This window comes from Lycium ferocissimum, chromosome 5, assembly GCF_029784015.1.
Source record: "Lycium ferocissimum isolate CSIRO_LF1 chromosome 5, AGI_CSIRO_Lferr_CH_V1, whole genome shotgun sequence".
In the NCBI taxonomy this organism is placed as follows: Eukaryota; Viridiplantae; Streptophyta; class Magnoliopsida; order Solanales; family Solanaceae; genus Lycium; species Lycium ferocissimum.
The window spans coordinates 25,057,592-25,080,452 of record NC_081346.1 but is presented as its reverse complement, the minus strand read 5'-3'; the positions used below and the strand labels follow the sequence as shown (position 1 = coordinate 25,080,452).

General features: G+C 30.2%; 1 protein-coding gene across 1 annotated transcript; it reads left to right on the top strand.

The window, feature by feature from the left end:
• Window positions 1–504: 504 nt before the first annotated feature.
• On the top strand, window positions 505–3,895 carry LOC132056587 (probable methyltransferase PMT16). The gene is made up of 6 exons (XM_059448862.1): window positions 505–1,312; window positions 2,087–2,297; window positions 2,375–2,672; window positions 2,764–3,156; window positions 3,315–3,392; window positions 3,480–3,895. The coding sequence occupies exons 1-6, from the start codon at window positions 596–598 to the stop codon at window positions 3,712–3,714; spliced, it is 1,932 nt and encodes a 643-aa protein (XP_059304845.1). The 5' UTR covers window positions 505–595; the 3' UTR covers window positions 3,715–3,895.
• The last annotated feature ends 18,966 nt before the right edge of the window (window positions 3,896–22,861 follow it).

The following is a 22,861-nucleotide window of genomic DNA, read 5'->3' as shown; positions in this document are numbered from 1 at the left end:
ATTAATTAGCTCCCGCTTAATGAGAGAACCACCAATATTTATATTTCAAAAGAGTTTAACTTTTACACACATTAAGATGAGGTCTTGCGACATCATAAGACTAATTTTCGTGACTAGTTTAGAGATCAATACAAATGACCTAGTACGTACGATTAAAATACACATTGTGTAGAAAAGATTTTTTGTTTTCCATATCTCCTTAGAACTCAAGAACAAAGTGATACGAGCCTATAGAACAGATCTTGTTCAAGTAAGGTTGTTGTAAAAAAGATTACATTGTGATTAAATACAATTTAAATCCTTTAAAAAGTAGCCAAAAAAATGAAATAGTTAACTCATTTACACAAACATATTGACATATCACATATTCACATGTATAGTAGTATATATAAAACACAGTTTAGGAGTAACACTCCGGTTCACACGTCCAACTTGGAGTTTTAACACTTCCCAACTCTTTACACCCCCCCCCCCCACAACCTACCCCCGCACTCCACTCCCAACGTCCTTCTCTTGTCACTAACTCCTTTAAACGTACCATCCAGCAAAAATTTATCATATCCTTCAAATCAAAGGACCATATTTGCTCTCTGCCATGGCAGGTTCTAATCAAACCCCATACTATACTCCAACCTCCAAACCCCATACACACCCTTTTTCTTCTTGGAAAAAACTCAATCTTTATTATTCTTTAGCTGCCATCACTTTCCTTTGTTGTGCTTGTTACTACGCTGGTTACTTGCAACACAGCACCATCTTGACTACCTCAAAAATCACCTCATCTTCATCTAAAACCACTAATTGCTTCACTTCTCAAAACACTACTTCCCATGTTTCATCTTCACAATTGGATTTCAGTACTCACCACGCTGCGGGCGATAACGGAGCTGTGGGGCCAGATGACACCGTTAAAATCTACCCGCCGTGTGACGTGAAGTATAGTGAGTATACTCCCTGTGAAGACCATCAAAGGTCATTAAAGTTCAACAGGGACAGGTTGATATACAGAGAAAGACATTGTCCTGAAAAGAGTGAATTCTTGAAATGTCGTATACCGGCACCATATGGTTACAAGAACCCGTTTAAGTGGCCATTGAGTAGGGATCTTGTGTGGTATGCTAATGTGCCACATAAAGAATTGACGGTGGAGAAAGCTGTTCAGAACTGGATTCGATACGAAGGTGACCGGTTCAGATTTCCTGGTGGTGGTACTATGTTTCCTAATGGTGCTGATGCGTATATTGATGATATTGGGGAGTTGATTAATTTAAAAGATGGTTCGATTAGGACCGCCATTGATACAGGCTGTGGGGTAATTTTACTTTCTTTATCTTCAATGTATAATTTCCTGTTATCAGTCGATTTCGTTCTTCCAAACAGGGCATAATTTGACTGCATCACGCAAAACACTTGCTTATTTTTCTTTTAGATTCTTTCTTTTCATTTACTCTTTTTCCTTTTGTGGGTGTTTTCTTCCCCGTTATTTTCGCTCCACGAATCTTGACTTATATCTTGATTAGTTTTCATTTATTGATTTTTTGATAATGAAAGCTAATTTGCACATTCTAGAAGTCAGGGAAAGTTTTCTTTTTCTCCTTAGAAGTCGTCAGGAAGTCCACAAAGAACTTTATTTTTTTTGTTAAATTGATGTGTACACATTTGAACTCTGTAATCAAATAAGAGCAAATGAGGAAAGTGATCTTCATCTCTTGGTTGGATTGGTATGGCGAATGGATATGCTTAAAAAACAGGACCCAGACAGCTTTTTTGGATCAAAAAACAAACCAAAACGCCTTTTTCCTGAACTAAACTCTCCCATGCATAATTTCTCTTGTAGACCTGGCATAGTGGCATTGCATGCATGATGTCTCTTCCTAATTCTACAGTGACGCTTTATACTATCCACCAGACATTTGGCAGTATTGTGTGAACCATATTTCTATGTAGGAAAAAATACTTTTGTTCCTCAATTTGGGTCTTCTATGGTCTTATTTAAACTACCACCAATCAAGACTTTGTACATTATTATTTGGAGCTAATCTTATATTACCATGAATTACTTAAGAAGCTGTTACAATCAAAACAGGTGGCTAGTTGGGGAGCTTATCTTTTGTCAAGGAATATCCTTGCCATGTCATTTGCACCTAGAGATACACACGAAGGGCAGGTTCAATTTGCTCTCGAGCGTGGAGTTCCTGCTCTGATTGGTGTTATTGCCTCCAAGAGACTTCCTTATCCATCTAGAGCTTTCGACATGGCACATTGCTCTCGCTGCCTCATTCCTTGGGGCGAATATGGTGCGTAATTCTGTAATTCTTTTCAAATTGTAATGACATCGCGATTATATTGTACTAATTGCTGTTTGGTGGATCAGATGGTACGTACTTAATCGAAGTTGACAGAATCCTGAGGCCCGGTGGATATTGGATCCTGTCCGGTCCACCAATCCACTGGAGGAAATACTGGAAAGGCTGGGATAGGACCAAAGAAGACCTAAATACTGAACAAACTAAAATTGAGCAAGTGGCTAGGAGTCTTTGCTGGAAAAAGATTGTTGAGAAAGATGACATTGCAATATGGCAGAAGCCATACAATCATTTACGCTGCAAAGAATTGCGAAAGCAGTCAAAAAATCCACCTTTGTGCCCTGCCCAAGATCCTGATAGAGCCTGGTTTGTCCCTCTTCCAATCATAGTTGTCACAGTTATACTATGTTACAGGCTATAATTTTATTCTGAGGAGTCGTCTTATTGATGTATTTAGGTACACAGAGATTGAAACTTGTTTAACTTCCCTGCCTGAAGTTTCAAGTGAAGAAAAGGTAGCTGGTGGACAGTTGGAAAAATGGCCTAAAAGATTACACGCGATACCACCAAGGATTAGCAGGGGAACTGTAAATGGGGTCACGGTGGACACTTTCAAAAAGGATTCACAACTATGGAAACGAAGAGTTTCGTACTACAAGACAGTGAATAATCAACTTGGCCAACCAGGGAGATACCGGAATTTATTGGATATGAATGCCTACTTGGGTGGTTTTGCTGCCAATTTGATTGATGATCCTGCTTGGGTCATGAATATAGTTCCTGCTGAGACCAAAATCAACACGCTTGGTGTTATTTATGAACGAGGATTAATTGGAACATATCAGAGCTGGTAATTTCACTATACAAAACCTACTATTACCCCTCAATCCCAAGCAAGTAGGGTCGGCCATATATATGAATTTTCACTGTCCATACCGGTCCATCTCACTATGCTTTATTCAATTTTATACATCAGTATATTTTTTATTTACCGTGAACTTGTTATAGGTGTGAGGCCATGTCAACTTACCCAAGGACATATGATCTTATTCATGCTGACTCTGTATTTACTCTCTATAAAGACAGGTAATTTTTGTGGCTTTTAAATTGATCTACATATATAATGTTTTACCACAAAGGGATGATGAATTATGAGTGTGTGTCTTATTACAGATGTGAAATGGAGGATATATTACTTGAAATGGATAGAATATTAAGGCCAGAAGGAAGTGTAATAATCAGAGATGATGTAGATACATTGATCAAAGTAAAAAGGATAGCAGATGGGCTGAACTGGGATAGCCAGATTGTGGATCATGAAGATGGGCCATTGGAGAGGGAAAAGCTTCTGTTTGCAGTGAAGTCATATTGGACAGCTCCATCTACCCAAGAATCTAAATTTTCTTAATATTTGTTTTTTTTTTTTGCTTTTATATTCCCATTCTCTGTCTTGTTCATCTTTTTCTTCACTCGTTTCTCTTTACTTAACAACTTGATATATTAAGCTCACATGAATCTTTAGCTATTTCAATCTCTGTGAAAACGGTAAGTATTAAACAGAATGACATGAATGCAGTGAAGTTTCTTTACAGTAGTTTTGGCTAATTTCAGGAATCATGTTCAAATTATTTAAGTTGAATGACCTCTCTTTTTTAACTTTAAATTACTCCTACTTAATAAAGACATACTATTAATTAAAGCACCGTTATCCTATATCACCACAAAAGATGTATGATTAGTGTATCTACAGATAATGGATCCAAAGCGCATAACAAGAACACTAGCAAAAGGAAACAAATTGACAAAGATACACTTATCATCTTGTTTAATCAAAAGATTGTGTTCCTTCATTCAATCTTTATGTTTTTATCAACTTTACCTAATTTAATTTCTTAATTCAAGGCATTGGATTAGCCATTTCAAACTAGGATTTTCTGTTTACTTTTTCCTTCTTTTTATCCTTAGCGTTTTTTCTCTCTAGAAACTAGAAATCTATAATTCATTAATACTGCAAGAATGAATTTAATGTTAAGATTGAATCCCGCGCCTAGTGCTAAACGAAGGTTTTATTATACAGTATGCGTTCAAAAATTAAATATAGGGTAAATATATTTGGCACAACCACAGATGGCACAACTTGGCACAATTCCATCTTTTTAGGGGTATTAATGTAATTCCACATGACATTTGAGGGTGTCCACTAAATTACTCTTTTTTCTATTCCATTGATACCTTCTCCCTAAAAGTTAGAGAATAAAAGTAAAATAATTCAAATTTTACTCTTTCTTCAAGACCATAATTACTTTTTCTTCCCAATAACATTCAACAAGAAAAAACGTGCAATACACCTATTCCAAGTACATCCATTTACCTATTGTATTGCTTCATTGTGAAGCAAATTAAAACAATAAACTGTTGAAGCCCGCATAAAGGAGTAGTTTTTTATTTTCCATATTTCTTATGGATGGTATAATTATAGTAATAAAAAGTAAGAGGAATCAAAAAAAAAAAAAAAAAGTACATATTTACATGCCTATTTTTTTTTTTTTAAAATACGTACTCCAAAAATATCTTCATTGGATAAATCGATAATTATCATATGCAACATATTGTTGACATGTTGAAAAAATTCAAGCTCAATCCAATGGCTAAGGAATTTTTTTTTCCTTCTTATAATAATCGTGGCGTGATCGATGCTTCACTAACTTTATGTAAATTTGGCTAATAAGACTGATGGTTTTCAATATAATAGAAGGGTATAGATTTCGTTTTTTTTTTTTATTCTGATTAAAATTCTTTGTGTTTTTTTTTTTTTTTTTTTTTGTGTAAATTGATGTTTTTGCCTGTTTTGTTTTATGGGTCGATTCAAAATTGAATTAGTGCAAATTAACTAAGATTAGATTAGGATTGAGTAAAAAAAGAAAATTGCTATTTGATTTAATTTTGTCAATTTTAAAAAAAAATGTATGTAACAAGTAGTCAACACTATGGTTGGAACGAAAAATGAATCAACTAGAACATAATTTAATCTAAAACCTAACGTTCTCTTCTCTCTCTACACGGATGCCTGGGGCGTAGCCATTCTTTATACAAAGTTGACTTTAATCGAAACATTAAATTATCGCAATTTAGCTAAGATTAGCTATAATTGAGTAATAATTAGCAAGTTTTGATTTAATTCAATGACTTAAAAAAAAATGGACTTAACAAGTGTTCAACACTATGGTTGACTTTAATTGAAATATAGGATTGATTCAATTTAGCTAAGTATTATACAAGATTACGTAAAACGAGTTGATAACTATTGATTCAATTTCATCAATTTTTTTTTTAAAAAAAAAAGTGGATATAAGAGTTTGTCAAAATTATGATTGACTTTAATTGAAACCTTAAATTATCTCAACTTAGCTAAGTATTGGATATAATTAAGTAGCAATTAGTAAATTTTGATCTAATTTAATCAATAAAACAGTGGATGTAACAAGTACTCAACACTATGATTGACTTTGATTGGAACATTGAATTGCTTCAATTCACCTAAGTATTAAATAAGATTGAGTAACAATTAGCGACTTTTGATTTAATTCTATCAATTTTAAAAGAAAAAAGAAAATGTAATTAGTAGTCGATCTATGGTTGTCTTTAATCAAACATTGAATTATCTCGATTAGTTATGTATTAAATGGAAAAAAGTAACAATGAGCAACTTTAGATCTAATTCAATCAATTTTTTTTAAAAGAGTGGATGTAAAAAGTAGTCAACACTACGGTTGACTTTAATTGAAACAATGAATTATCTTAATTTAGGCTGGTATTAGATAGAATTGGGTAGCAATTAGTAAGTTTATATCTAATTCAATCAATAAAATAGTGGATGTAACAAGTAGTCAATATTATGATTAACTTTAATTGAAATATTGAATTGCTTCAATTTAGCTAAGTATTATATAAGATTGAATAACAATTAGCAACTTTTGATTTAATTCAATCATTTTTTTAAAAGTAGATTTAGCAAGTAGTCAATACTATGGCGGACTTTAATTGAAACATAGAATTATCTCAATTAGTTAAGTATTAAATAGAACTGAGTAGCAATTAACAAGTTTAGATCTAAATCAATCAATTTAAACAAAAATAAAGGATGTAACAAACGTTAATACTATGGTCTACTTTCATTGAAACATTGAATTCCCTTCAATTTAGCTAAGTATTAAATAGGATTGAATAACAATTTGCAACTTCTAATTTAATTCAATCAATTTTTTTTAAAAAAGTAGATGTAACAAATAGTCAATACTATAGTTGACTTTAATTGGAACATTGAATTATCTCAATTAGATAAGTATAAAATAGAATTGAGTAACAATGACCAAGTTTAGATCTAATTTAATCAATTTAAACAAAAAATGTAGATGTAGCAAGTAGTCAACACTACGCTGATTTTAATTGAAATATTGAATTGCTTCAATTTAGCTAAGCATTATATAGGATTGAGTAACAATTAACAACTCTTGGTTTAATTCAATCAATTTTTTTTTAATAAAAAAGTAGACGCAACAAGTAGTCAATTTATGGTTGACTTTAATTGAAAAATTGAATTATCTCAATTAGTCAAGTATTAAATAAAATTGAGTAACAATTGACAAGGTTTGATCTAATTTAATCACTCTAAAAAAACAATGAATGTAACAAGTCGTCAACACTATGATTAACTTTAATTAAAACATAAAAATTATCTCATTTAACTAAGTTCGATAGAATTGAGTAGCAATTAGTAAGTTTAGATCTAATTCAATCAATAAAATAGTGGATGTAACAATTAGTTAACACTATGGTTGACTTTAATTGAAACATTGAATTGCTTCAATTTAGCTAAGTATAGGATTGAGTAACAATTAGCAACTTTTGATTTAATTCAATCAATTAAAAAAAAAAGTAGATGTAACAAGTAGTAAATACTATCGTTGACTTTAATTGAAATATGAATTATCTCAATTAGTTAATTATTAAATAGAATGAGTGACAATTAGCAAGTTCATATCTAATTCATTCAATTTAAACAAAAATAGTGGATGTTACGAAAGTTAACACTATGATAATGGTTGACTTTGATTGGAATATTTAATTATCTCAATTTAGGAAAGTATTAGATATGATTGAGTAACAATTAACAAGTTTTGATTTAAGTCAATTATTTTTTTAAAAATATGGATGTAACAAGTAGTCAATACTATGGTTGATTTTAATTGCAATATTAAATTATCTCAGTTTAGTTGAGCATTAGATAGGATTGAATAACAATTAGCAAGTTTTGATTTAATTCCTTTTTTTTTTTTTTAAATAGACGATGTAACAAGTGGTGTCTCTTCGTAGACATTCGATAAAACTAAAACGATACAAAGAGACGTAACAAGTAGTCAACACTATAGTTGACTTTGATTGAAGTTGAATTTTCTCAATTTAGCTAAGCATCACCATTATTAAGTAAAGCTTGCCCAAGTGTTTGATTCAATTCAATCATTTTTTTTAATAAAATAAGTGGATATAACAAGTAGTCAAACACTATGATTGACTTTAATTGAAATGTTGAATTATCTTAGTTTTTCTGAAAGTTGGATAAATTTGAGTACCAATTAGCAAGTTTTGATTTAATTCCATCATTTTTTTTAAAAGGATGTAACAAGCAGTCAACACTATGGTTGATTCTAATTGAAATATTAAATTATCTCAAATTAGCTAAGTATTAGATATGATTGAGTAATAGTTATCGGCTTTTAATTAATTCAATCAACTTTTAAAAAATAAATAATGAATGTAACAAGTAGTTGACATTGTGATTGGCTTCAATTAAAACATTGAATTATCTCAATTTGTTGAGCATTAGATAGGATTGAATCGAATAAATATTTTGTAAGTGCTGATTTAATTAAATTAATTTAAGAAAATAAAAAAATAGTGAACGTGACAATTAGTCAACACCGAGTTTACTTTAATGGAAACATTGAATTATCTCAATTTAGCTAAGTATTAGATAGAATTGAATAACAATTAACAAATTTCGATTTACTTCAATCAATTTTTTTTTTTTAAATAGCGGGTTTAACAAGTAGTCACACTATTGTTGACTTTGAATTAAAGATTTATTCTAGCAAGAATTTAGATAAGTATTAGATATAATTGAGGAACAATTAGCAAGTTTTAATTTAATTCAATCAATTTAAAAAAAAATGACAAAAACTGTATGAATCAAGCAATCAACACTATGATTGACTGTGATTGAAATGTTAAATTACACAATTTAGCTAAATATTATATAGGATTGAGTAAATATTTTTACTAAATTTTAATTCAATTCAATCATTTTTTATATAAAATAAATGCAATTTCGTTAAAAAACTAGACAATTTTTGTATGTAATTTAGGACTTTTTTTAATATTGTTTAAACGATATTTATAGGGTACATTAACTTGTAGTTTGTATTGATAGACCCTATATATAGGTTGACCAAATAACTAAAGTAGGTGTATGTATAATTTGTTTTTTTTTAAACAAACCACTAAGTAGACATAGTGGATATTTTATTAGAAACCAAACAAAGAGAAACGTAAAACAAAAGAGTCTTAAAACAACAAACAAAAATAAATGTCAGCTAAAAAGCCTACCAAAGAAGCTTTCTAGGTCCATGATATGTATGTATAAATTATATAAAAATATTAGAGGGAGATAAATTTATGGGTTCTAGGTATTGGAAGAATGAAAAGCTTAAGCATGTTATGTGTAATAATTGTTTTGCATGGAAGGAAAGAAATTTGGAGGGAAATACCACTTATTGGAGCCAAAATCTTCATTAAGGGTAATTAAGACTTTTTAATAGGGTTGTGCCAAGTTGTGTCATTTTGGGTTGTGCCAAATAGCAGCACCCTTAAATATATGTACTCACTCCGTCCACTTTTACTTGTCATGTATTGACTTGACACGCCTATTAAAAAGTCAAAAATAGAGTGACAATTTTACTATGTCACCCCTAATTATTGTTAAGTAATCTAATGATTAAAATCAATAAAACTTACTTTAAAAATTATGCAACCAATAAGAATTCTTTGAACTTGTCAATCAATAATTTAATAATAAGGATAAAATAGGTATGAAATGGTAAATTCTTGATTATCTAAACTGAATAAGTAAAAATTGATAACTATTTTTAATATAAAAGACAAGTAAAATTGGGCGGAGGGAGTATGAAAGTTTTTACTGCTATCCAAGATTTTGGGAAGCATCGTGTCTTGGTAACTGAATTGGTGACTCAGCTCACCATAGATGTACAACTTTTGGATTACAGTTAAGCTGTTCCAGTCTTAATAACGCAAGCACGCACTTCATCTAGTCTTAGATTAATAAATACAGATCCGCATGACAATACTTTAGTCAGAATAAAAAGTCAAACTCCTTCACCAGAGTTAAGATCTACCTTTAATTAGTTAATTCTGGAAGTTTTCATTATCCTATCCATGTTAAGATCTTGCTTTATTTAATTTGATCTAAACCATTGATATTAAAATAAAACTTGGAGAAATAGAAACAATTAGTAACGCGGAGGAGTCGATCGGCTCCATAGAACCATAGACCTTCTCTGATGATGCTAGAAATAGGACCGCAACATCAAACCTTTTTATTCAAGGAGTTCAGATTCCCATTCAAATTATTACTACTATATACCAAAGACAATCTAAAGAGTTTTGTAGTACTTAGTTACATTGTAACCATTTAGTTAGCTTGCAAACTAAAAAGAATTTGCTACTTTAAATATTTGTCCTTATATTTGTTATTTATTACTTTATATACCAAAGTATGTTTTCAATAAATCAAGATATTTTCAAATCCTTTTTGGTAATACATGGCCCCTTAGACTAACTTTTTGGAGGTGAGGTATGTAACATGATTTTTTTCTATGTCTTATTTTTTCCCCTACATTATTTCTTTTTACTTGGGTTGCCACATCCAATATGGTACATATAATCTGAGCCCTTTAAAAATACTTGAAAAGTTGTGCATGATGATGATATCATCTAACAGAAATAACTATGCACAAAGATAATCTAAAATGGTAATAATAATAATTTTGGAGAACTCATTTGGTACTGGCAGAGCATCGACCATATTTTCTTAGTAATTCTAAAATTGCCATTAAAATTCTCTTGATCTAAATTTTATTTTTAAAAAATTATTTTGAATATATAAAGGTTTAATGATGTAACACAATTATCCAATAGAAAATAAATTTTAAAATAAATTTCAAAATCGATCCTTAAAGAAAATAAAAATGAGAAGAAACAAAATTATTAGATATATACGTCGTTGCACCGAGACATGATTTAATTATTTAAATTTAGCAAATGCTAATGTATTTGGGGCTATATCATAGTTATAATATTATTATAATGCAAATTTAGAAAATATATTAGATAAATAAAAAAGAAAAGAAATATCATTTCCCACATGCATTTCTTGAAAGGAAAAGAAAATTTTTAATTAAGAAAAATCATTATTTTTTCATACATCTTTTAAATATTTTGAATAGTCAAGTATTGAAATTTATAGTATTTTTTACATAGTTTTTAATTATGTAAAATTTCAAAGACTTAAAGATTCTATGCCCGAATTCACTATCAAAATTAAACTGTTTGACTCTCAAAATTTAAACTGTGGCACATATAAATTGAAACTTAATGATTACTTTATTACTGTGATTTTGGGCCCGGGTTCGGCACGGGCTTCCTGACACTAGTTATATAAATAAATGAATATGAATGGAGCTGATCCCAGTAAAAGCTTGTGGATATATGAGCTTGAATTTCAACATGAAACAATGTAGTTAGAAAACTCACCAAGACAGGGAGTATTATGAAAAGTGGTTGACCGTCATGCAAATTGCTGCAGCAGTCTGAATATGTTTTGAATATGGGTGGAAAAATTAAGGGGAAATTTCATAAATATACAATGGGATCACTTACATTGTAAAAAAATAGCTTAAAACTTACATTGCAAAACTTTAACCCAAAACTGCCCTCTTCTCCCCTCTCTCTCCACTGCCTCCTTCTTTTTCGCTTTTTAATTTTTTAATTTTTTTTGTTGGAGTTCGCCACTGCCTCATTTTTTATTTTATTTTTTATTTTAATAGAGTATTATAATTCATATACCCATATACACCCATATACAATATTATACAACATTATAATCCATATACTCATATACAATATTATGCATTCATATACAATATTATACAAAAATTATAATCCATATACCCATATACATTCATATACACCTATATACAAATATTATACACCCATATACAATATTATAACTCCATATCCATATACACCCGTATACAATATTATACACCCATATACATTCATATACAATATTATACACCCATATACAATATTATACAATATTATAACTCATATATCCATATACACTCATATACAATATTATACAATATAATATACCCATATACAATATTATACAATATTATAACCCATATATATATACCCATATACAATATTATACACCCATATACACTCATATACACCCATATATAGTCATCGCTGGAGTTCCGTTCTCCAGCGTATACACCCATGTACACCGACATACACTCATACACACCCATATACAGTCATCGCCGGAGTTTCGTTCTCCGGTGAACTCCAACACCAACACTAGAACCAACTATTCAAACATCAAAGATCCGGCGTGACAGAGGCAGAGGGGAAATAAAAAAAAAATTAAAACAAAATTTAAAAAAAAAAAAAATTAAAGATCCGGCGTGACAGAGGGAGATGGGAAATTAAAAAAAAAACTAAAAAACAAAAAAAAAAAAATAATAATAATAAAAAAATTAAAATAAAAATTAAAAAAAAAAAGAAAGAAAAGGAGGCAGTGGCGAACTCCAAAAAAAAATTAAAAAATAATAATAAAAAAATTAAAATTAAAATTAAAAAAAAAGGAGGCAGTAGCGAACTCCAAAAAAAAAATTAAAAAAATTTGAAAAAAGAATTAAAAAATTAGAAAAAAAAAACGAAAAAGAAGGAGGCAGTGGAGAGAGAGGAGGAGGAAGAGGGGAATGAGTCATTTTTTGAAAAGCAATTTTTGTTTAAACTGAAGATGGGCTATTGTGGGCAAGAAACTCAAATATGGGCTAAATTTGGTAGCATTGGTACCCCAATTGACACTGAGTGTAATTCCATATAAATATGGGGAAGTTATATAAATACAAGTAAATAAGTAAAATATTTCATAATCTACAACTATTAACTAAATTACATAATCTACAATATATACACTATATTTAGGGTATATGTATAATTTTATACCATAAATAAAAAAATGTTGCTGTGAAGAAAAGGCTAATAATAAGGAATTTCCTATATTAGTGATAACCAAATTAAATACATATCAAAACACATTAATTACTTTTCTAAACATCCCAATATACTCAGCTAGCATTAATCCATAAAATGGTATACTACTGTTTATATGATATATATTATACAATTCCTTGAACAAGTATATATATTCTTGTACTTATATATACGTATATTTCACTATTATATACTATATATCATATTATTTTTTATGTATATTAACTAGTATATACTATATTTAAAATAATTTCTTATGTATATTAAACAAAAAGTATTATATATATATATATATATATATATATATATATATATATATATATATATATATATATGTATATATTAGGCATATATTGTTTATTATATTAAATATATACAAATATAAATTTAATTGAGTTAATTTTTCTATTTCATGGAAGAGAGAGAAAAAAATTGAATAGTAAATATGTGATGGCAGAAAGGAAGCCAGGTTTAATGGGATGGGGTGTCAATTATTAATTAAGATCCTATTTTAGTGGTAATCCATAAGTAATTATATTATGCTATCTATATATTGTATATTGTATACTTTATATGTTATTGTAGAGTACAATTGGTTGGCACATAGAGTAATGTATTCATATATTAGGTATATCGTAATATTATATACTATATACACAAATAATATTATTATATTATGTACTCTATGTAATATACAAACTTAAATATACTAATTTCTACTATTATATTCACAAATATTTTGTTATCATCTTTTCAGTTTAACATACCAATTTGAATATATCATATACTTTCTAAGGTATATTTTTGTCACGCCCCTTTTTTCCACGAAATAAATAAATTAAATTATTTTAAAAAAGGGTTTTCTCCAACTAAAGTAACGTTTTGAAAAGGGATTATTTTATTTATTCGAAGTCGCCACTTGGAATTGAGTTTTGGTGTTCCAAGTCAGTTTATTGAATCCCTAATCAAAAGGAAATGACTCTTTATTTTTGGTCTGCGAAAACAAAAATCTAGGTAAGGAATTCTGTTGACCGGGGAGAAGGTATTAGGCATTTCTCGAGTCCCGTGGTTCTAGCACGGTCGCTTTTATTGCCTAATATTAGGCTTAAACTAATCTTGGATAAAATCATACTTGCCTTAATTCTTAACTACGCTTGCCTAATTAATTCGCTTAAAGTTGTGACTTATATTTTCCACCTAGTAACCGCACTCAAGCTAGAACAAGATGTAATTTACAGTTAAAGAATAATAAAATTTGATATTAAATCCAAGAGATGCCAAAACCAGAACTTTACAATGAATTATTGGTGGCAATTTTGGCTCAGGCCCAATTGACCCGCCCAGAGTTTGGACATGTACAATTATGATGGGCTAAGTTTGGGCTAGCTCAACTTAACCCATTTGTCCAAGGTAGCCCAAAGCAGTCCATTACTTTAGCCCAAATTGACTTATTCATTATTGAGAAAATGACATGAACTACTGATTTAAGATTCTTTATTATAAAACATAACGATACTTTTCCTTATTTACAAAACATAACACTACAAAATATAAGAATCTTCATTTTTCATTTTTTTTAATTTTTTTTAAATTAATTTTTTAATTTTATTTTAAATTTAAATTTTTTTGCTCAATGCTTAAAAAAATCGGTCAAAATTTTGTGTATGAAATATTGAGGATGCATTGTGTCAAAATTTGAATATAGCTTGAAAAATAAATTTATAATTTGTTGTTAAAAAATATTGATTTTTGATTTGTTTAAAAGTTATGAATATTGTAAAGAATTGAGTCAACTTGGGCAGGTTGAGTTACGGCCCATTATTTAGCCCATTGGCATCTTGGCCCATTATTATCGCCCAAATACTCTTTGGGCAGGGTTGGGCATTAACCCATCTATCTATTCAGCCCATCTTGATTAGCCCAACTTCAGCCCAAATGACCCATTTGCCACCCCTACAATGAATAAAGGTTAGCACCAAATCACCTTAACAAGTAATTTCGAACATAACTGAGAACATATGATCTAACAAAGTAAGCTAAAGGAAAAATACATAAATACCCCCCCAACGTATACTCGGATTAATTATGACGCACCCAACCTTTGCGGGCGACCTATTACCCCCCAGGCCTTATTTTTCTATATTTTTGTACCCTTTTTCGGCTGACGTGGCACAAAAAAATTTGATGCCCAGTTGCACAGTGGAGAGTGTTGCACACTCTCCGCCACATCGGCGCCACGTCAGTGCCACATCGGCGCCACATCACTAAACCCTCCTCCTTCTTCTTCTTCTTCTTCTTCTTCTTCTTCTTCATTAAACCCTCCATTAATTTTATCTTCTTCACCACTAACCCCCTACTTTAATTCACAGAGCAATTGTTATTTTCCAGACATAGTGCTAGTCCAAGAAATCATATGACATGCGTTATACAAATACAGAGACAACATTGACAACAGAGAAATTAAACAAAAACTTCAAAGTAAAAATAATCTACAAGAGATGCACTTTAATGTTCCCTATCAGTTCAACCAATGCATAAACCACGACATAGTACTGCTTAAAAAGCTTCAATTTCATCAAATTCACAGCAGCTTTCCCATCAGATTTTACTTGCAAACCAATTTTGACTAACAAATCACCAACATACAAAAATTTTAGATTCAAAATTGGTAACCCAACAACATTTTCGACTACCCATTTCGATTTAAGAATTAAATTTGCTCCATTTTAGATTCAAAAAATTTCGATTCACAATTGGGAACCCAACAACATTTTCCTCTAATTTTTCTATCATTGGAGGAAAATGTAGGATTGAGTCGACAAAAATGGAGTTCCGGAAGTGAAGAAAAAGAATGAAAGTGAAGAGGAGTTGCACAAAGAAAAAGAAAGTAAAAAATTGTGCAAGAATAAATAAAAGTAACATTAGCAAAAATGAAGAAGAATGGGGGTGGCGGTGGGGTTAGGGGTGGGTGGGGAAAATGAGGGGTGGGGTGGAATGAAGAAGAAGAAGATGGGTGGGGAAAATGAGGGGTGGGGTGGAATGAAGAAGAAGAAGAAGATGATGATGGGTGGGGAAAATGAGGGGTGGGGTGGAATGAAGAAGAAGAAGATGGGTGGGGAAAATGAGCGTTGGGGTGGAATGAAGAAGAAGGGTTTAGTGACGTGGCGCCTATGTGGCACTGACGTGGCGCCGATGTGGCGGAGAGTGTGCAACACTCTATATTGTGCAACTGGGCATCTAATTATTTTTGTGCCACGTCAGCCAAAAAAGGGTACAAAAATATAGAAAAAATAAGGCCAGGGGGGTAATAGGTCGCCCGCAAAGGTTGGGTGCGTCATAATTAATCCGAGTATACGTTGAGGGAGTATTTATGTATTTTCCCTAAGCTAAAATAACTATTTAAGCAATTTGACAAAAGTTTTCATCCTCACAACTCAACGTGAGAGATCATATAATATTACAGCAAGGAATAACTCAATAAAAGCATGCTAACATGGGATAGCCATAAACTAACCAAAGTAATATTCATCAAAGTAACAAAATAAGCTAAACAAACTGAACATGAGAAAATGGACCTTATAAGAGCAAAATGTTGGCTTCCATTTAAATATGTAGTATCTCAAAACATATTACAGAGCCACAAAAGTTGAATTTAATCACGTGACAAGGAGCAACATTTACCTTAGAGAATAAAAAAATATATTTAAAGCATGAACTCAACTGCCATATAACAAACGAGTACCCACTGATGTTGTATGCTAATAAACAAACATATTAAATTTAAACTAAGCATTTTGGACTATTTAATACTATTAATAAACTTACTAACTCCATAGCTAAACAATGACGTGAGATACTGTACGCATTTGAACATATGAAAATAATAAACACGAACTAAAGATGAAGGGATACCAACTAATACACGTAAAAGTCTTCAAATATGCCGACATGCATTCTGGGAAAATGAAAATCATGGACCCATATTTACTTGAACAATTTAACGAATTCAGCGATTAAAACAACTTTGACAAGTATTTGATAACAATAAATTGTTTAAACCCTTCTTAAGGATATATTCTCCAATAAAACCGATTCATATAAAATATTGAGTAGAAAAGTAACAACGGGAACAAACCTTCAATTTTTTTTATTAACGACGGACAACAAACGTACAATCTATTAATTTCCAAAGCTAGAAATAGCTAACTTTCAGGTCCACGAACTCGAGACCGCGAACGAAAACCTCGAACTCCAACGAAACCCTTTCAAAACTCCAAAATTACTATAGGGATTTTTTTTTTTTTTTTTACTGTTGCTTCTCTGTTTTTTTTTTTTGCTGTCCTTCTATATGTGTGTAGGTGTGTGGATTTAAAGTCCGGAACCAAAATGATTCAATAAAAAATCAAGTGAACCAAAATACCCCAACAAAAAAAAAAAGTTACAAAACTACCTTTAGCGCAGTAAAATACTGCGCTAAAGCAGTTCATGGAGACGGAGCCGTTAACTGCTTTAGCGCAGTATTTTACTGCGCTAAAGATTTTTTTTTTTTTGTATAGCGCAGTAAAATACTGCGCTATAGCGAGCACTAAAAAAAAAAATTTGGTAAACTTTTTTTTTTTTTTTTGCAACACTTAGTGTGTTTTTTTATATTTTGACCAACAATTAGTCGTGTGTCAAGACTCCGAAACGTTAATATTTTATATAGAACCTGATATTTTTTTTTGCGTACAATAATGTAGGCTCAATACATCAAGGATACGTAGACGTTCGGATCGTCATTTTAGGGGGTTGAAAAGGTGCCCAAAGTAAATTTTGTTTGAAAAAACTTTATATGTCGAGAAAATTAGTTAGCTTTATTTTCAAAAATTGAAACCACAGAAGTGAAATTGACATTCACAACTACATTATCCCGGGATTTTTACATTGAAATGTATTGCGTATCATTATATTATAAGTAAATAAAACTGAAAATTTCACGCCAATTTGGGGGAAAGTTGAAATTGAATGGGATAAAAGGTATTTTTTTTAAAAATCGGGCGGTTTGTCCGCATAGATCTCCGAAAAATACCCAAAATAAAAAAAAATCGCGTAAATCGGATGTCCGAGCGTAAAGTTATGACCGTCTAAAGTTTGACCACTTTACAACTAGCTTTTCTCCCTATATTTTTTAAATACTTTTTTATCAAATTGAATTAGATTTATATTCAAAATAAAGTTATATCTTGATTAAAAAATAATACGCTTAAATCAAAATCTTAAAAAATAAAACACTTAAACCTAAAGTTTCCAAATTAAACTTACTTCGGGCACCTTTTAAACCCCTAAAATGACGATCCGAAAGCTTATGTATCCTTGATGTACTGAGCTTACATTATTGTACGCAGAAAAAAAATTAGGTTCTAAGTCTTGATACATGACTAATCGTTAGTCAAAGTATGAAAAAGAGAACTCTAAGTGTTGCAAAAAAAAGGATTTATTAAAATAAGATGTTGCGATCTTTTTATGGAAAAAAACACTAAGTGTTTCTTAAGTATGTTATTTTTTAATGCGTAACTTTATTTCGAATATGTGTCAAAAAGAAATCGCTTAAATCGGACGTCTGAGCGCAAAAAAATACGTATATTCGAAATAAAATTACGCATTAAAAAATAACACACTTAAATCTAAAACCTAAAAATAAAAAATTTTAAGCTAATGACAACAAGTCTTCAAATAAAAATGGACGTCTATGTATATAGAACACTCAAACCTAAAGTTTTCAAACAAAACTTACTTCGGGCACCTTTTCAACCCCTAAAATGACGATCCGAATGTTTACGTATCCTTGATGTTTTGAGCCTATATTATTGTATGCGAGAAAAAAATATCGTGTTCTATATAAATATTGACGTTTGAGTCTTGACACACGACTAATCATTGGTCAAAGTATGGAAAAAACTTACGGCAACCCCTAAAATGAATAAACGTTACGTATCCTTGATGTATTTGGCCTATATAAAAACATTGATGTTTCGGAATCTTGACACACGACTAATCGTTGGTCAAAGTATGACACACTAAGTGTTGCAAAAAAAAAAAAAAAAGTTTACCAATTTTTTTTTTTTGTGTGCTACACACAAAAAAAAAAAAATTCTTTAGGACGTTTACTGCGCTAAAAGTAGTTTTGTAACTTTTTTTTTTTTTTTTTGGAATATTTTGGTCACGTCTGTAGTGTGCAGACCCCTGTGCTGTGTCGTGGGTGTCAGGGTGTGTGTGTTGCATGAAAAAAGGGGATTGGAGGATAATGAGGGAGAGACGTGAGTTTATTGGATTGGTTTCGGGTGAAGGTAGTAGGATTAGTTAGCTTATTTTAGGTTGAGGTAATTATTTTAAGAAAATCTTTTTTTTTTGTTTATCTTTAATTATTAGAATAGAAATATAAAAATAAAAGTACTAGCTAACTATTTTTTAGAATAACATAAATAAATAACTAGACTAAAATAAAATGTAACTAAAAAAAATACTAAAATCACTAGCTTATTTATTAAATCTGATTTAGAGAAAACATATTTTTTGTAAACTTTCTTTATTTTTTAAAACAAAACTTATCCTAACATTTTTGTACTTAAAAGTACTTACTAAAAATGAAACAAAAATTAAAATATTTAATTAAACCTAAAAGAAATATTTCAACTAAAAATGAAAAACACGACAAATTAGGTGTTCAAATTTTCATGTAAATTTCTTATACCATATGTTTTCTTAATAAATATATTCAAATAATTTATTTTAGTCAAATAATTGAATCATCATCAAGTGAAATTAAAAAAAGAAGAATAACAAGATTTTGTTATGTTTATTTGGAAAATTACATTCTAATGATTTTGAAAGAAAGAGAAAGTAAAAAATGGATATGCATTAATGATAGTAACTCCTAAAATTAAATACTATTGCTAAAAAAAAAAAAAAGTTAAAATTTTGAATAAGTTGTATTTATGTAATTTTTTGAAAGTAGTTATAATCTTTTTAATTACCATTTAAAAAAGTTGTATTTGTGTACCTATCTCTTTTGTTAAAGCAGATAAGAATTACTTTTGGTAGACTTTAGTCAGATACTGCCTCATAATGTCTTAGATATACCGTGTTATGCATAAGCAATCTATTACTATCTAAGACATTATAACTAGTATCGGGATATGCACTTTGCGCTTATTTCTATATCAATAAATACATAATTTTTTTTTTAAAAAGTACTTAAAGTCTTATAGAATTTTGTTTTAAAAAAAAATCCTAAAAATGATGAATGTTAATCTCATATAGCTAGCTTCATTAAGGAACAATAAAAGCCCTAGATAGGTATCTTACAAATTAATGTAACTTTTTTATCAAAAATAAAAAATGACTAATGTTAAGTTAATATTTCACAAAATATAAATTAAACTATAAAAAAGATTATAAAAACGAAGAATAATGATTAATGACTACTTTTATCAAAATTGCTTCTAGTTTATTATTACCAGTGCTATTGATAAATTATAATTAACTTTGCATTCAAAATTTTAAACAAGGTTATTAATTACACTTGAAAAATAAACCTTTTTTGACATTCCTAAAATAGCAATAGTATTTAATTTTTGTTGATTCAAAGGTTAGTTCATCTTTTAAATATTTAACATTAAACTGCATATCCATTTTTACTTTCTCTTTCTTTCAAAATCATTAGAATGTAATTAATTCCAAATAAACATATATAAAATCAATTATCTATTAATTAAGATACTATTTAGTATCTATATGCTACAAAATAAAAATATTATTTTAAAATTTTAAAAAGACTCTCACGCTTTTTTCTTTAAATATTCCTCCACAGTTGTTATTCTTCTTTTTTTTTATCAATATCACTTGATGATGATTCAATTATTGTGACTAAAATAAATTATTTGAATATATTAATATTTAAAGTAGAAAAACTCATGAAAAGATATGATATATGGAAATATGTACTTTTGAAAATTTTATTTGAATTTTGCTGATTATGGATTTGAATCTCGATTTAACTTTCAAAAATTTCAGATTTCAGATAGAAACTTTGGATTTTTGGATATTTTTATACCTTACATTTATCCCAACTGTTTAGCCATAAGCTCAAATACCTAATACTAAGTCTAATACGTTATTAAAATCAATTAATATACCCTATTAGGCTAATGAATAGTGTAAGCTGAGATGCATTCACTATGATCGTATTTTTCATTATCATTTGAGGAGTTGTAGCACTGGGGTCCTTAGAGAAGCATATTAACTGATGCTTAAATCAAATAGAGTTTATAAGGATTGAGTAGTGGTTGCCTTGAATATAAACAATTAATAGCGTGATTTATCTAGACATGATTTTACATTGTTTAGCTTAGGAATTTCCTTGATAATAGTTTCATTGCTTGAAGGAACATTTTATTTGGATAATTGTGGTGGGAATGAGAAATTATCAAGTTTGACATAAAAATATTTATAGTAAGAAGAACAAGAAATAATTGTTTTCTCTATCCAAGTTTTACAAGGGCCAAATACCAGCTTGATACATAACCAAATAGCCTTTAGTAAGAACTTTGTAATTACAACAGATTTTTTTTGACAAAAGAATTTGACATTTGGACAGTAATATTTAGTCTAGTTATTTATTGTCAATGTATATAATGAAGTTAAACACATTACATTTACATGTGGATGAGCTGATTAAACACAAAAAATCTGTGCATCAAAATTCTGTATTAGGTTGTTCATGCAGAATGGTCTTACTTTTCGTTTCACTCTCCGTTGAATAACTACTATAAATAGAAGCCTAGGCTTAATGGAACAAGATACAGTAACTCAGCTAATACAATTAATTCCTTTGCAACCAACCAGTTATTTAAAGAAGGAATATAACTTGGCCATCATGAAGTACTCCATTGTTTCCCTTGTGATGCTAGCAATTGCGCTTCAAAGCGGAGTGATTGAATGTCAGGGGCAGACAACATGCTCAGCATCACTTAACAACCTGAATGTTTGCGCGCCGTTTGTGGTGCCAGGGACAACCAACCCAAGCCCCAGTGCGGATTGCTGTTCTGCACTCCAATCAGTGGACCATGAGTGCTTCTGCAACACTCTCCGCATCTCTGCCTTTCCCTCTCATGCAACACACACACTTGTGCTGGTCAGTAATATGAAAATCAATATATTAATTTCTCGACTCTAATTTAAACTTCTATAGTGTAAAAGAATTTTAACACTGTCACTTAACTTTAAAGATAAATAGAGAGAACAGTCCATAAATACACAATAATTCAAAAGTAAAAATTCTTTACCTTATCAATATATATCAGTTAGCAAATCTTAATTTTATATGTGACTGCTGTTTAAGTAACATTTTTACTGCTTACTGGCGTTTATTTTTGCTGCAGCAAACTGAGGTGTATGTTGAACGCTGCCAATTCCTACAGCTAACTAGGCGAATAAAGTCCAGAGTTCTACGGCAATAAATTATATGAGCCCCTTTGCTTACTTATTTGTTTGTGTTTTTCTTTAGGGATATATATGTTATGTAATGTCCTATCTGATCTGCAAGTTAGCAAATCTGATGTAATGTAGGTCAAAAAAAAAATCAATAAGACAAACATGTTCTCTTTCTCATACTAAGACTCTTGAGTTTGATATTTGGAGCTCGTTTCTGGCTTTGTGGGGGCATGAAAGGTTGTCTCAATTTCTTATAAATCTGATATGTCAAAGGAAAATTGTACCTTCGCTTTCATATGTTAACTTAAGCTGAATATGATTTTACATATGATAGCTTTGTCATGTCGAATCAGGAAAAGGGTATTGAAAGGAAATTTCCATCCCTTACCGCTACTGCCACCGCCCCCCGCCCCGGTACTTCCTAAAGAAAATAAAAATAAAAGTTCTTAACAAACAAGAAGTACTCATATGTTGGCAACAAATTGTTGAAACCAAGTGAGAACCAAATATGACAATTAAACTGACGACCGCTTAATACTTTTCTTGAGGAAGATTATTAACCCCTCATCTTGGTTCTACAATATAGATCCGAAAGAATTAAAAATGAAAATCAACAGAGGGCTTTAGAAGTACACAATTTAAAACATCAACCAAACAAGGCTAGT

Excerpts from the sequence above, each read along its gene's own strand:
- LOC132056587 (XM_059448862.1), top strand. The coding sequence starts at position 596 with ATGGCAGGTTCTAATCAAACCCCATACTATACTCCAACCTCCAAACCC. Across the intron at positions 2,298-2,374 it reads CATTCCTTGGGGCGAATATG|ATGGTACGTACTTAATCGAA; the intron begins GTGCGTAATTCT and ends TTGGTGGATCAG. Across the intron at positions 3,157-3,314 it reads ATTGGAACATATCAGAGCTG|GTGTGAGGCCATGTCAACTT; the intron begins GTAATTTCACTA and ends AACTTGTTATAG.